The sequence below is a fragment of the Pleurodeles waltl genome, chromosome 10 (genome assembly GCF_031143425.1).
Source record: "Pleurodeles waltl isolate 20211129_DDA chromosome 10, aPleWal1.hap1.20221129, whole genome shotgun sequence".
In the NCBI taxonomy this organism is placed as follows: Eukaryota; Metazoa; Chordata; class Amphibia; order Caudata; family Salamandridae; genus Pleurodeles; species Pleurodeles waltl.
This window is the reverse complement of record NC_090449.1, coordinates 953969723-953984684: the sequence shown is the minus strand read 5'-3', so window position 1 is coordinate 953984684 and position 14962 is coordinate 953969723. Positions and strand designations below refer to the sequence as shown.

At 43.4% G+C, this 14962-nt stretch overlaps 1 protein-coding gene across 2 annotated transcripts in view; it reads right to left on the bottom strand.

Annotated features, from left to right (window-relative positions):
• The window catches only part of MALRD1 (MAM and LDL receptor class A domain containing 1), a 2469603-nt gene that overhangs the window by 2186976 nt on the left and 267665 nt on the right, over window positions 1-14962 (bottom strand). For both annotated transcript variants that reach the window (XM_069211777.1, XM_069211778.1), the window contains exon 7: window positions 9996-10153. In XM_069211777.1, coding sequence (XP_069067878.1) covers window positions 9996-10153 — 158 coding nt within the window. The remainder of the gene's footprint in view (window positions 1-9995; window positions 10154-14962) is intronic.

Sequence of the window (14962 nt, the reverse complement as noted above, 5' to 3'; positions counted from 1 at the left end):
TTCGCACACCGACTTGCGTCGTTATTTTCCACACAGGGGAAGGCTTTGCGTCGATTTCCGACATGCGGACTTGGTTCCTCTTTGGGTTGCGGGGTTTTCTGGCGCCCCAGGGACTGTGTTTGGAATCCTGAGCTTGCGGAGCGAAGTCACAAGCGCTGCGTAAATCCAGTGGGCGTTGCGTGGAAATTTCTTCCACACAGCAGGTGCTGTGTCGATTCCTCTCTGGAAGTCAGGCTGCATCGTCACGGGTCAGCTGTGCGTCGATCCGGTGGGCCATGCATCAAACTTCCGGTCGTAACGCAGGCACTGTGCCGATCTTCTCCTTGCGAAGTCGGGCTGCGTCATTCTTTTTCAGCGTGTGGTGAATTTCTCACCGCGGGGCAGCTTGTGCCTTGTTTTTAGCAGGCTGTGCATCAAATGTTCGCCGCACAAGGAGTCCTGTTGCAGGAGTGAAGTCTTTTTGGTCCTCAGACTTCAGGGAACAGGAGGCAAGCTCTAGCCAAGCCTGTGGAGAGCACTTCTCAGCACAGCCAGGGAACAGAAAGGCAGTAGGGCAACAGCAAGGAAGCAGTCCTTGTCAGAAAAGCAGTCCCAGTGAGTCCTTTGGGCAGCTAGGTAGTTCCCCTTGGCAGATCAGGTTCAGGGATTCTTAACCAGCAGGTTTCTTGTCCAGAAGTGTCTGTGAGGTAGAGTGTCTACCTCAAAAAGTGTCTAAAGTCTGTGGTTTTGGGTGCTCTTCTTATACCCATTTTGGCCTTTGTACTAGGCTTACTTCAAAGGTAAGTCTCACTTGTTTGTGAAATCCTGCCTTGCCCAGGCAACGCCTCAGACACACATCAGGGGGTTGGAGACTGCATTGTGTGAGGGCAGGCACAGACCTTTCAAGTGAGTGACCACTCCTCCCCTCCCTCCCAGCACAGATGGCTCATCAGAATATGCAGGCCACACCCCAGCCTCCCTCGTGTCACTGTCTGGCGAGAGGTGCAAACAGCCCAACTGTCAAACTAGCCCAGACAGGAAATCCACAAACAGGTAGAGTCACAAAAATGTTTCAAGCAAGAAAATGTCCACTTTTTAGAGTGGCATTTTCAAATAACACAGTCTAAAAACCAACTTCACTAAAAGATGTATTTTTAAATTGTGAGTTCAGAGGTCACAAACTCCACTTGTCTATCTGCCGCCAAAGGAAGGCTACGCTTTAATCATGTTTAAAGGCAGCCCCCAGGTAAACCTAGGAGAGAGATAGGCCTTGCAACAGTGAAAAACGAATTTGGCAGTATTTCACTGTCAGGACATATAAAACACATTAGTATATGTCCTACCTTAACCATACACTGCACCCTGCTCATGGGGCTACTTGGGGCCTACCTTAGGGGTGTCTTACATGTAGGAAAAGGGAACGGTTAGGCCTGGCAGGTGGGTACACTTGCCAAGTCGAATTTACAGTTTAAAACTGCATACACAGACACTGCAGTGGCAGGTCTGAGACATGATTACAGGACTACCCATGTGGGTGGCACAACCAGTGCTGCAGGCCTACTAGTAGCTTTTGATTTACAGGCCCTGAGCACCTCTAGTGCACTTTACTAGGGACTTACTAGTAAATCAAATATGTCTATCATTGATAAACCAATTAACAATACAATTTACACAGAGAGCATATGCACTTTAGCACTGGTTAGCAGTGGTAAAGTGCTCAGAGTTCAAAACCCAACAAAAACAGGCAGGAAAAATAGGAGGAAGGAGGCAAAAGGTTTGGGAATGACCCAGTAAAAGGGCCAGGTCCAACACCCCTACTGTGTCTTTTCCCGTTCTTAGTCATAGTAAGTGTACAGGGAAGCCATCGCAAATGCATGTGCTGGACACTGGTCATTACGAGTTTCCAGCTGCGTGATGGCCTCCCTGAACCCTGGGTTGTTTGGTATGAAACAACTTAGAATAATAAACCCACACTGATGCCAGTGCTGGATTTATTATAAAATGTTCCCAGAGGGTACCTTAAAGGTGCACCCTGCAAATCCTGAGAGCCCTGGCTTGGTTGCTTACTGATCCTAACCAGCCTGGCACCACCTGCACGATTGTTCCTGGGGTGAGAGCCTTTTGATCTCAGGAACAAGAACACAAAGCCTTTTCTGGGTGGAGGTGTTACACCTCCTCCCTCAGACAGGCACACTGCACCAGCGTCAGCTTCAAAGACTTTACCGCCTTTGAAATCTTACCTCCACCTCTGCTGCTAGCAGCAGATGACCACCCAATGGTTTTGCCCATACTTTAGGAAGAAAAAACAGCGGGAAACCTAGCAAGGTTAGGAGAAGTGGCCATCCACAGCCAGCACCACCCCTCAGGTGTTACAAGTGATGTGACCACTCCATTTCATTTTCCTCCTTCTTGGATGGCAGGAAAATTGCAAAACAAGGTTAGGGATGTGACACCTTCCCACAGGAAGTAGTCACTTAGTAGGAGTAGCCACACTAAGGTAGGGGGCCTATTTGCCACTACCAGCTACTCCCCCCAATGCCCACTAAATACAGTACTTAGAAGGCATCCCTGGACTAACAGATTCGATTTGACAGACACAAAAATTACCAGAACAAAGAAGACCCAAGGCACGTGAACTGAAGCCCTGCTACAGAAAGAAAAAGATGCCAAAGCCTGCCTGCTTCTTCAAGGACTCGACAATTACCCCTGAGGTGTTGACTGGGAACCTGAGGACTCTACAAAGCCGCAAAGCACCTCAGACCTTGTAAAAATCACCAAGAACCTCCCTTTGAGTGAAGATATCACTCCCTGCTTCCAGCAGGCAAGGAACCCACAAAGTCCGGCAAAGTGACCAGCTGCTGACCAATGAACCGGATCCAGCAGGCCAACCAAACTTTGTACAACCTCCCTTAAGGACAAGATCTGTCACCATGCCATGTTTGGTGGCACTGAAACACGCCAGGGCTGTCACGTACTACTACATGTGCTACAGGACCCTCAACGTCAGAACAAAAGTCCAACAAGTCTCTCAAAAGTCCAGAAGCAAGCACCAGTCAAGGGACTCCAGGACACCATGAGAACTACCCCCCAGCATGGCCCGGCTGACCTGCAATCCACCCTTAGAGTCGCCTGCTCATGACTCCAAGGACTCCAAGATGCACGACTTCTGCCTGACCTATCTGTGCTGCACTCATCCTCCCTGGCCAGTGCATTGACCAACCAGCTGTGCTCTTGGGCTCCCTAACCCCTTTCAACCTCCACGGAGACCCAACGGACTTTCCTTTAAGTCCAACTCTGCAGTGTGTTTCCAAGTGGTACCCTTGTCCTTTGGGTACCAGCTCCAAGACCGTAAGTCGCTCTCCCCCGTGAACCAGGAACTGGCTGATGTTCTCCGGCTGGCCCATTGGACACTTCAACGACTTCGACCTAAAAGTTGATGGTGACATTGGTGAGAGCATTGCTTGATTTTACATGCATTTTTTATATTTTTTCCATTAATTCCTATGGTGTGTAATTACGGACAGAAAAGGAACATTTTCTAAACTTTGAAAAACCATAACTAAAAAGGAACTTACTGTATATTGATGATCTTGGTCTTATAAATGTTTTAAAAATCTTAAGTATTTTTGTAAATTGGTCTTGAGTTATTCTTCTGACTGTTTGTCCACATTTATTGATTGTGTGTGTACAAAACATTTTTACCACATCTTCTGAATTAGCCGAACTGCACACCCATACTACCTCAAAAACAGAGCATTAGGTGGTCTGCTTTTTATCTCTGGATACCAAAGTGGGGTTGCTTGGACTCTCTGCACAGTGCATGTATGTATATGTATGTATGTATATGGATATTTAGAGTGCGTTACGGCCTTGGCATCGAAGCGCTAGAGGGCATGAAAGAGAGAAATCCGCAGACAACCAAAAAGTTACAGTGGAAACAACCAGGTCTTAACCCACTTCCTGAAAGTCAAGAAGTTATGTTCTTTCCTGACCTCCAAAGGAAGAGAGTTCCAATGCCTAACAGCAGCCACCGAAAAAGGCTTTGTCTCCCCACCTCGCTCTGCGTGTTTGACAATCGTGGATTAAATTAGCATTTTTAGATCTAAGGGCGCGCCCAGGGCAATACCACCTAAGTCTATCTGCAAGGTAGTCTGCTCCCATGCCATGTACAGCTTTAAATGTTAAACAGAGAGTTTTAAAGATAATCCACTTTCCGACCGGAAGCCAATGAAGATGTTTAAGACTGTGGCTGGCCGAGGCCGAGCGCGGAAGATCCAGAATCAGCTGGGCCGCATAGTTCTGGATTAACGGAAGTTTACTCAAGGATAAAATGTCTAGATCCAGCAGCAGAGCGTTGCAGTAATCCAATTTGGACATAACCAATGCCAGAATGACCGTAACTCTTTCCTCCTGCTTCAGGTATGGTAAAATTTCCCTTAAGATTTTTAAGGTCCAATAGCTGGATTTAACTATGGCATTATCTTGAGGCCTAAAACTCAGAGAAGTGTCAAAGATCACTCCCAGGTTTCTAGTGGCAACACTAGGGGCGGGGAGCTTCCCACATTCAGCGGCCACCAACAAGTGTTCCACACCTCCTAACTGAAACCAAACAAAACAATCACTCTCTTGTCATTATTCAGCTTGAGCCAATTCTGGCCCATCCAGTAGTTGATCTCGCGCATACAGTTGCCAAACCGATCGGCCACTGCCTCCCAGTTGTTCCTGGACACCGGGATGATAAGTTGAGTGTCATTAGCATAGGAGGTGGGGGTAAAGCCATATGACTGAATCAGTTTGGCCAGCGGGGCAACATAGAGATTGAACAGAGTCGGGCTGAGAGCAGAGCCCTGCGGGACCCCACAAGGTAGACAGAAGGCTGGTGCCTTGAAGTCTGCCCAACTCACCGTAATGGGACTATTGCCTAAGAAACATTCCAAGATGTTAAAAGCGGAGTCTCTTATCCCCGCTTGATGAAGACACGATACCAAAATCTGTGGGGAGATGGTGTCAAATGCCACAGAGAGATATAGTAGGACAAGAATAGCACCTTGACCCTCATCCAGTAATCTCTGGATGGAGTCAGAAGTAGTAAGAAGCACTGATTCCGTGCTATGGGCCATCTGGAACCCATGTTGTGACTGATCCAGGCAACCAACACGATGAAGGAAGGTGGAAAGTTCATAATTAATATGTTTTTCAAAATATTTGACAATGTGGGCAATAAAGAAATAGGACGCAGATTGCTCAACTCAAAAGCAGCCTGGTCCGGCTTCTTTTTCAGGGGAATGACAGTAGCCTCCCTCCAAGAGGGGGGATAAACTCCTGAGGATAATACTTCCTGAAAAATAGTCCCCAGTGCCGGTACAACAAGTTCAGGAACCATCTGAAGGATACAAGGTGGGCATGGGTCAGAGGGCGAGCCGGACTTAATCCCCATAAGCAATTCTTTAGTCCTCTCTGGCAGTAGAGGAGGAAAGCTCAAAAGCAATGGAATGTCCAGGTCAGGGAAAGCAGAGGAGGCCGGCAGCGCGACCGGCTGGGGGAACTCCGAGTGAATTTGAAAATTTTCGTTTCAAAGAACGCCGCAATTTGATTGCAGATATCCTGAGAGTTAATTACGACCGTTGGAGGAGGGGGAGTGGTTAATTCCTTGAATAATTCTTTCGGGATGTTTGACGCATCTTTAATTCTTGCCGTCAGATAAACAGATTTCACCTCAAAGCATGCCATTTTATACGTTTTTAGGACAGTTCTCAGTTTACCCTTCTATGCTGCATTAGGATATAGTTTCCATCATCTTTCTTGTTGACGATAACTCCTTTGTAATAGCTTCAAATCACTATTAAACCAGGGCCAGCTGGATTTTTTAATCCCCACCTCCGACTTCTTTACCATCGGGGCAAGTTAGTTCAGAGCCAAATTAAGACCTGAATTAAAAGCTTCTAAGGCCGACGTATGAGTGTTAGCCGCCATTTTCCACCCTGCACTCAATGCTGGGCCCAGCTGAGCCTTAGTGATCTTATTCCAGTGCCGCAAGGCTTTGCGGCCTATCCTCCCATGTTGGTCTGGGAGTCAATTTGCACTTTTAAACAATAAAAGGTGGTGATCAGACCAACCCAGAGGGATGTTGGACAGAGCCACTTGATCCTCTGGGCGAGCAAAAATCCCATCTAGAATATGCCCGTCCAAGTGCGTGGCCGTGGTAACTGTAAGTTTCCAATCGAACATAGCCTTGAAATCAACTAGCTCTTTGATATGGGTGAGTTGGCTAGCGTCAAAATGGAGATTGAAATCCCCCAGAATGATGCAATTAGTTGTCGTAGCAAGAGGTTCAATAAGATAGGGCCAGTCTAAAAGAAAAGAGGCAACCGGGCCAGGCGGTCTGTAGATAAGGAGACCCTCAATGAGAATACAATTATTCTATCAAATTTAAAAAAAGAGGCCCTCACAGGACTTATGTAGAGAGTTTGCAGATTTCCACTGACAGGATAAGTGAGACCTACAAATAATAGCTATTCCCCCTCCCCTACACACGGTCCTATCCAATCTAAAGAAGGAATATCCTACAGAGGAGGCTCCAATAAAATCTGGGTTGGAGTCTGCCTTAGCCGAGGATTCAGTAATAAATAGACAATCCAATTGGTATAGATTTATCACATCAGCAATTTCAGTCTTGTGTTTGGGGAGGGAATGTGCATTTATCAAGGCACATACTACAGATTTTTCACCCGCTGTCCACTTCGGGTGGGCTCCCTCATTTACTACTCGTAGCGGCGCGCAAGGGGAAGTATCAGGTGCCCATCCACCGCGTTCACATACCCTATCTATAATCCTCCCAGTATATGGAAAGAGCGGATGTTTACAAGATGAAGCTGCCACCAAGGAGTGAAGGGTATGCGCTGAGTAGCAAATGCGCCTAGAAATCTCCTTAGGAGGTGCAGAATCCCCGCCCCCATCCCAGTACGTGTGCGGACAGGTGCAGATGGGCTTGCCTTAGGCATGCCTTCGACGCGGCCGCATCGTCCCGATTAAAATGGGAATTCCAGCTGAGGGAAGCCCCCAAGTGACAGACAGCCGCTAGACAGCTAACCTGCCCAAACCCTTAACTCGACACGGAGCGTTAATGGAGGGTGGGGCGGGCTCTGACAGACCCGACCCAATCCTCCCCACGCTTCCTCTATCAGCACGGCGAACGGCTGTGAAGTGAAATGCCCACACAAGTAAGGAAAAAGTGCCTTGCATAAAATACACAGTCCAGGAGGCAGATAAAAAACTTAAGTTGAAAAGGTGAACTTCAAAACACACAATCTAAAATGCGTAAAAATCACCTACAGACAACTCACTTTCATTCTCTGCTGCGTTGCTGCATCAGCCCGATTAAAATGTAAATCCCAGCTGAGGGAAGCCCCCACGTGACAGGCAGCCACTACACAGCTAACCTGCCCAAACCCTTAACTCGCATGTCATTTTCATACTAGGGGTTGGTGGTGAACTCCGCTCTCGGAGTTTGAAGAGTTTTTGCACTCCATTGTCTGCTTAGAGCGCAGAGTTCCCTAAAACTCTGCGGAGTGGAGCTTTTTTCCTCATTCGCGCTCACCACCGTTAAATTGGCAAGTGCGAGTGAGGAAATCCTACTCTGCCCACCTCCCAGCGATGTTTTTCAATGCAGGCGGTCACGGATGGTCGCTACCACCTAAATTGAGAAACCTTCCATTTGCATTGAGGAAGGTGCTGCTCGAGTAGAAAATCTATCTAGTGGCAGAAAAGAAGCAGTGCCGTCTAGTGCTGTTCATGGTGCTGTTTGTGCTGATTTTTCATTGTTGGACAAACACCTGGTTGTAAAAATCAGTGAGAACGATGTGACCTAACGTACTTCACCACTTGTGGAACTCCACCTAGTGCAGTAGTGTTTTTTGGTCACTTTGGGGAGTTCCGCATAGCGGAACTCTGTGAATTCTGCCCAGACCAATTTTATACAGCATATAGAGAGCCAGTCTCCTACAGCAGTACACATAAAATCAACTTTTGGAGATACTGACTAGGGTTACAATGGAACCTAATATGGTGAAGTAGGTCTTTGAGTTGCAATTAACAGGCATTGGACATAACTGTTATGGCAGAATCTTTGGTACTGATAATTGGTAACAGGCAAAGTCAAAGTAGGATTTATTCAGGGGGTAGAGGAAAATTAGAAGGGGAAGAGGAGATCTGGAAGGAGTGATTAGTTGGAGCTTACATCAAGGTTATTATAAATGGCCTAAGAGCTGCTGTGTTCACTTGTACTAATGTAACATATATTGTGGCCAAAAATTATAGCAGCTAAAACATCAGCTCTATGGTTAACACACCATCCACACAATAGACCAGAGGTGACAGTGAGGAGTTTCTGTTGTTGCTTCCAATGTCAATGACAATCACACATCGTATTGTTAAAGATAGACTTTCAAAGATATCAGAAGTGTAGCATTCAACATTTTGCCTTTTTAGAACTGAAAGCAGAAGATTATCATTGTTGACTAGAGTGACATTGGCTCATGTAAATGCAACACTACACTTAACTAAGAGATTTTTAAACTTGATCAAAATAGAGATGCACAGCCACTTCAAATGTTAAGAATACTCTAGTTCCATGCTGATCCTACAATAAAATTAGACATTTAGGACCTTTACTCGCCTGTTGGGAGTAGAACCCCCAGGAGCACATTTAAACACACACGTCCACCTCCTGTTGCATTTCACGGGTCATTACTGATGACCAATTGACAATTCAGGTCAAAGAAAAGCGACAGGTGTCCAACAAATTTCTACCAAGCTGACACAGAGGTTTACATTTGTAACATAAGAGGAATACAATAAAACATGCCAGAGACACAGGAATTTATGTTGGTTCCTTTGTTCTCCCCTCCATCCCCCCAACACAATAAAGGACATGCGAGAAATATGAAATGGTTTTTATGAGACCTTCTTTGGGGTCAATGTCATAAGATTTCAAAATAGATGAAGGTATTTTTAATGACCACAGAGTAAATATTATGAATACAGGCCGTATATTAGATTGTTACTCCCCTTCTTATTACGACCTGACAAATAGTTCTTGCTGCTGAAAGAGTTGCCTATTTTGAGGAGTCCACATTAGTCACATATCTGAACAGCAAGCGCAGACCTCCCGGGCTGCCTGCATGGACATTGATATATTTGTGAGAAGACCCAACGTTTTCAGTCTTCAGCCTTCATAGGAAGACAATTTCTCCAGGAGTCAACATATTTCTATTAGAGAGTGTTACGAACACTTCTCTTATGTTGATTCACAAAACTAATGTAAGGAAAATGTCAACATCACTTGTGCTGCAATCTGAGAGAAAGTTCAGGAATATTAATTTTACATGTACAGTCTCTGCACACTGAGTTTAAACACTTCCCAAAATACTAGTATGTGAATATGAAAACTAAAAGCACACTATCAAATTGCAATACAATAAGAACAACCTTTTAGACTGTAAAGGATTGATTGGAGGGTGCACTATAAAATGAGCAGCATGAACAAACCATTCAAAATACATGACGCTCCAGCTGCCATACTAACTTTCACTGAGCATCTGGGAAACGTTCTGTCTTCAGAAGTCTCCGTCTTCAGCAAATAGCTTAGTGAACTTTCATATGGCATTTAGACTTTAGGCCTAATTTAGAGGTTAAAGGGCACCTGTAAAAGTGTTAGGTGTTTTTGCACACCCTATTTAGAGGGCACTATACACTCAAAATAGGGAAGGCAGGACATCCACCTCGTTTTGAAGAATGTCCTGCATCTACCAAATTCTACATAAGGCCTTTGTTTTCTGAATTGGCTTACCCAAAATAAATAGGCTTCTTAAAGATTTAAAGACTGCTTTGCTGTCTGAAGTTACAATGTTGAGGAAGATGCCTCTACTAATTGTGTAAGTGGTACCCCTTTTATATTCTTGGTAACACAACAAATAGAATCTTTTTGCACATGTGAATGCCTGCATGCTTTGTATTACCTTAGTCATAGATACAGTCAGTCTCAAACTGTGTTTCTCCGAAATGTAGTAGAAAAACTCAAAATAGCAATTTACTCCAGAACTGCGGTACAAGGAGCTGCTCAGGAAACCACTTTGGTTAATCGTGCCATTGTCTGCGCCAATCCACATGTAATGACCTAAAAGATAACCATAAATTCAGGTGATTCGAGTGAAATGTGAGGTTATTTTTTGTGTCTTTCACTTTATTTCATAACTCAGATGATTGAACTTTTATTCCCATGTAAACATGCATGCAACATTTTCCTAGAGCTTTCCCATATTTTGAATGTAGTTGGCATTGTCTGTAATTTGTTATCCATTTCCCTTCACTTATGCAACTATTCTTAGAAAAATTCATGTCGTTTTAGTGCTTCTCATGCCATCTAAAGTGTGTCTTAAAACAATTTAATCAGAAAACCTAAGTATTGCTCTAATAATTTGCTCCTAAAACACCTGGTGGCAGATTTAAGAAAAGTGGCACTGCACCTGGTGCAGCACCATTTTCCTTGCGTCCATTAGCGCCCCCTCCCACCACCATGTGGCCTCCGTATTTAAAATGTGGTGCACCATAGCACAGGGTAAGGGACAATAGTGTTTCTTTTTACGCTATTGGTGTACTTTGCAGGAGTAGTGCCAAAATGTTGGCACTACTCCTGCAGAGTACATAGGAGCCCATTATAAAAATGGTATGTGCCGTTTTAATGACTGCTCTAAGCAGGCGTTAAACATGCCAAAAAAATAGGGCAAGGAAATCTCTTAGACTTCCTTGCACCATTTTGTCAGACCCTAAAATGAGGGGAATGCCCCCCATGCATACATTATGCCTGGCAAAGGCATAATGTGGAGCAAGCGTTTACAAAGTGGTGCAATGCATGCCTTGCACTACTTTGCAAATATGGCGCAGGGAAAATGCCACTTTAGTGCCGCCTGATCATCAAATAAATGATTTTGGTTAATCGTGCCATTGTCTGCGCCAATCCACATGTAATGACCTAAAAGATAACCATAAATTCAGGTGATTCGAGTGAAATGTGAGGTTATTTTTTGTGTCTTTCACTTTATTTCATAACTCAGATGATTGAACTTTTATTCCCATGTAAACATGCATGCAACATTTTCCTAGAGCTTTCCCATATTTTGAATGTAGTTGGCATTGTCTGTAATTTGTTATCCATTTCCCTTCACTTATGCAACTATTCTTCGAAAAATTCATGTCGTTTTAGTGCTTCTCATGCCATCTAAAGTGTGTCTTAAAACAATTTAATCAGAAAACCTAAGTATTGCTCTAATAATTTGCTCCTAAAACACCTGGTGGCAGATTTAAGAAAAGTGGCACTGCACCTGGTGCAGCACCATTTTCCTTGCGTCCATTAGCGCCCCCTACCACCACCATGTGGCCTCCGTATTTAAAATGTGGTGCACCATAGCACAGGGTAAGGGGCAATAGTGTTTCTTTTTACGCTATTGGTGTACTTTGCAGGAGTAGTGCCAAAATGTAGGCACTACTCCTGCAGAGTACATAGGAGCCCATTATAAAAATGGTATGTGCCGTTTTAATGACTGCTCTAAGCAGGCGTTAAACATGCCAAAAAAATAGGGCAAGGAAATCTCTTAGACTTCCTTGCACCATTTTGTCGGACCCTAAAATGAGGGGAATGCCCCCCATGCATACATTATGCCTGGCAAAGGCATAATGTGGAGCAAGCGTTTACAAAGTGGTGCAATGCATGCCTTGCACTACTTTGCAAATATGGCGCAGGGAAAATGCCACTTTAGTGCCGCCTGATCGTCAAATAAATGATGCTATGGTGGCGCTAAGGTGGTGCGAGGGGCACTTAAATCTGCCCCCTCGTGTCTGCTTTTATGCAAATCTATTGCTCCCAGTACCTGTAAATTGTGCTGATAACTGTAGTTTCTGCACACAACCAGCTATGCAAACAAGAAGCATAAGTTGCGTTTGTTTTCAGTCACAATTGTTGGAAATGGTTCCTTCTGCAGAATTTACCCTGTCTTTTTGGTTTCTGACCTCCTTTTTTGGTTCTTTGCTGAAATTCGTTTTTTTCTGGCTTTAGGACTCTGGGCACTTTACTACTGCGGACCAGTGATAAAGCGCAAGTGCTCTCTGTCTAAATGGTATTATTGATTGGTTTAGCCATGATTGGCAAGTCACCTATAAGGTAGACCCAAGGCAGCCCCGTGAGCAGGGTGCAGTGCACTTAAAAGGTAAGACGCGTTGGTGTGTTTTACATGTCCTGGTAGTCAAATACTTCTACATTCAGTTTTGGTCTCTTTATTGCTGCTTTGTGAGGTGCTGTGTCTTGACTATTTAGTCTGTTTGCAACTGTTCATTGGGTAGTCAGTGGAAACAGTGAATACTGAAAAGGTCAATGAATTCTGTCAAATTTTATGATGTTACAGGTCCAGTAGTTTATGGAGAAGAATATATTTCTAATAATTTTCACATAACTACATTGTATAGCGATAACACAACTTATTCTATTTTGTTATGTGCCACAGTACATTTTTGTTTTGCTCACAAAATAGAAAAATAAAAAAACAACTAAGTAAAACAAATACGATACTCTTGGAAGGAAGATCAAATCAGCAACTGACTCTTCCTCTGTTTGCATCAGCATAGGAAAACATTTCTGTGACGGACCTTAAAGAACCGTACCAAAGCAATATGAACTACAACATTTCTAGGCTTAATTTAGGGAAGGGATTGCAAGCATGTACTGCAGCAATGGTGCTTGGTGATGCAGTGAATGCATGGGTTAAATGTTTCATGCCTGTACAGAGCCTACCTCTGCTGGAACTCTATCCAGGAATCCTACAGAAGGGGTAGTGGATAGGGAGAGCACCTATTTGGACTCATTATTGTAACTGAGGAATGCATTAAGGTTTGACCTATCCTCAAGTGTAAATGTGGGCTAGGGCAATTCAGGATACTCTTCAATTTCAGACAAACAGCACTTTTTTGTAGATGGGCAAACTGCAACCCTTTTTGTAAAGGGTTCATTGGCATACAAGCTATTGTGAATTTTACACAGTTTATTTTAAGAGTTTATTTCCAAGATCCTCAAGAGAAACCAAAACATCTTTAAAGATGTCTCATAGAATGGTCCCCTTGTCGATCTAGGCATGCAGCAGGTAGTGAAATTTCTATACCACCTGGTCCGCTACTATACAGATATATTTTGCTTCCAGAAACATTGTCAACAGCAGGCATCATCAAGTGGTGTACATTACTGCAATGTCATCAGCCAACAACCATATACGTGGATTGTGCAGTGGGAACGTCCTCTCCAGCATTTGTGGAGTGAGGACTAACTTTTTGGGTGAACATTCCACCTCAAAGACGACGGTTGTAGAAGGTAAAAATACGCAGCTGCTGCTCTTTGTGGATGCCTGCTCGACAACCCAAAGTGCATTTGGAAGTATGTACTTGGGATAAATATATTGATGATAATATGTAATTTCTGCCATCAGCATACATTTTACAATTTGACATGTAATTCTAGATGAAATCTTCTCATCACTTGCTTTAGTAATTCTGTAAGAACCCAAGACAAAATCCTTTCATGAATGTACTTGCGCACCAGGTCCACCACCATCTTTACTATTACAGAATAGGCCTTGCTGCCATTAGTGTGATGCCAATTCGAATTGATTTAATGAAAACATGTGCCAAAATAACCCAATTGCCATATTTGTGCAATTGTGTAACTATCCTCACATGCTAGAGCTTTTTGTGTTCTGTTTGCTTGACAATGCCCTGGACAAGAGGGCAGGAAACACCTTTGCCTTAGTGACAGAGGATTACCTTTTTTATATGAAGAAATGACGTGGGCATAGAACAATCCTAATATGTGACAAAACCAATAACTTCATATTTATCACCCATTGAATTGCTACGTTTTTTTTAAAGAATGCTAGTTTGAGTGGTTGAATTCACGGCTATGGTTGGTGCTAGTGTCTCACAGCAGTGCAGAAATCAAAATATTTGGAACATCTTTGACTGATTGCATAGCACTAGTACATACACAGCTTTTGAAAAAAACGTAAACTGTACCCAGCATATTTACTTGAGCTTTTTGCTACGAATATTGAGCAGAGATTGCGTAGTTTGATGTCTCTCTTTGCATATTATTAAGTCCTTGAAAACAATCCCCAGTCATTTAAATCATATCTGCTCAATTGCCGGACTGAGTAGACTCCTGGGATTGGGACTAATTTTTTTAGCACAGGCTTGTGTTTTTAATGTGCTTCAAATGTGATTTGTTTTACAATTCGTTTAAAAATATGTGTATTTTAATCCTCTGAACAACATAGTATAAAGTAGACGTGGATGTAGTATAGTAAATACATACTTCATAGGTATATGTGAGTCTCTTTTCTCAATAAATTCACGGGGAACGCATCTACAATATCATTACCACAGTGATTGAGAAACTATGACCATTTCAGATGAGGAAAAAGATGATGAAGACATTAGTGTCCGATTTGGGATAGTGCCTTCTTGAAATAGGGTGAACAAAGGAAGATTATTCTCCAGTATCAGGGAACTATTATGACAACAAAATCACATACATTTGGCATGTGCTCTTTGATTTTCATTGATTCTGCCTTCGAGATGTACAAATTATTTCGAAAAGCTTCATCCGACATTAGCGATATAGGACAAGTCAGTTGCTGCACAAAATCGAGGAATTATACTTCTATTTTATGTTTACATGTATAAGTGCCTCTGCTGTAATTACTTTAAATAAAAAAGAAAAATGTATTATATTCTACTGTGTTTTCTTAACCTTTCGCGTTTCGTATAGGAAAGCTGCTTGTCGCTTGTCTACGGCTTATATAAATTTGACAACTTTTCATTGGGTAGTCAATGGAAGCAGTGAATACTGAAAAGGTCAGTGAATTCGAGGTATGGTATGCCGGTATAG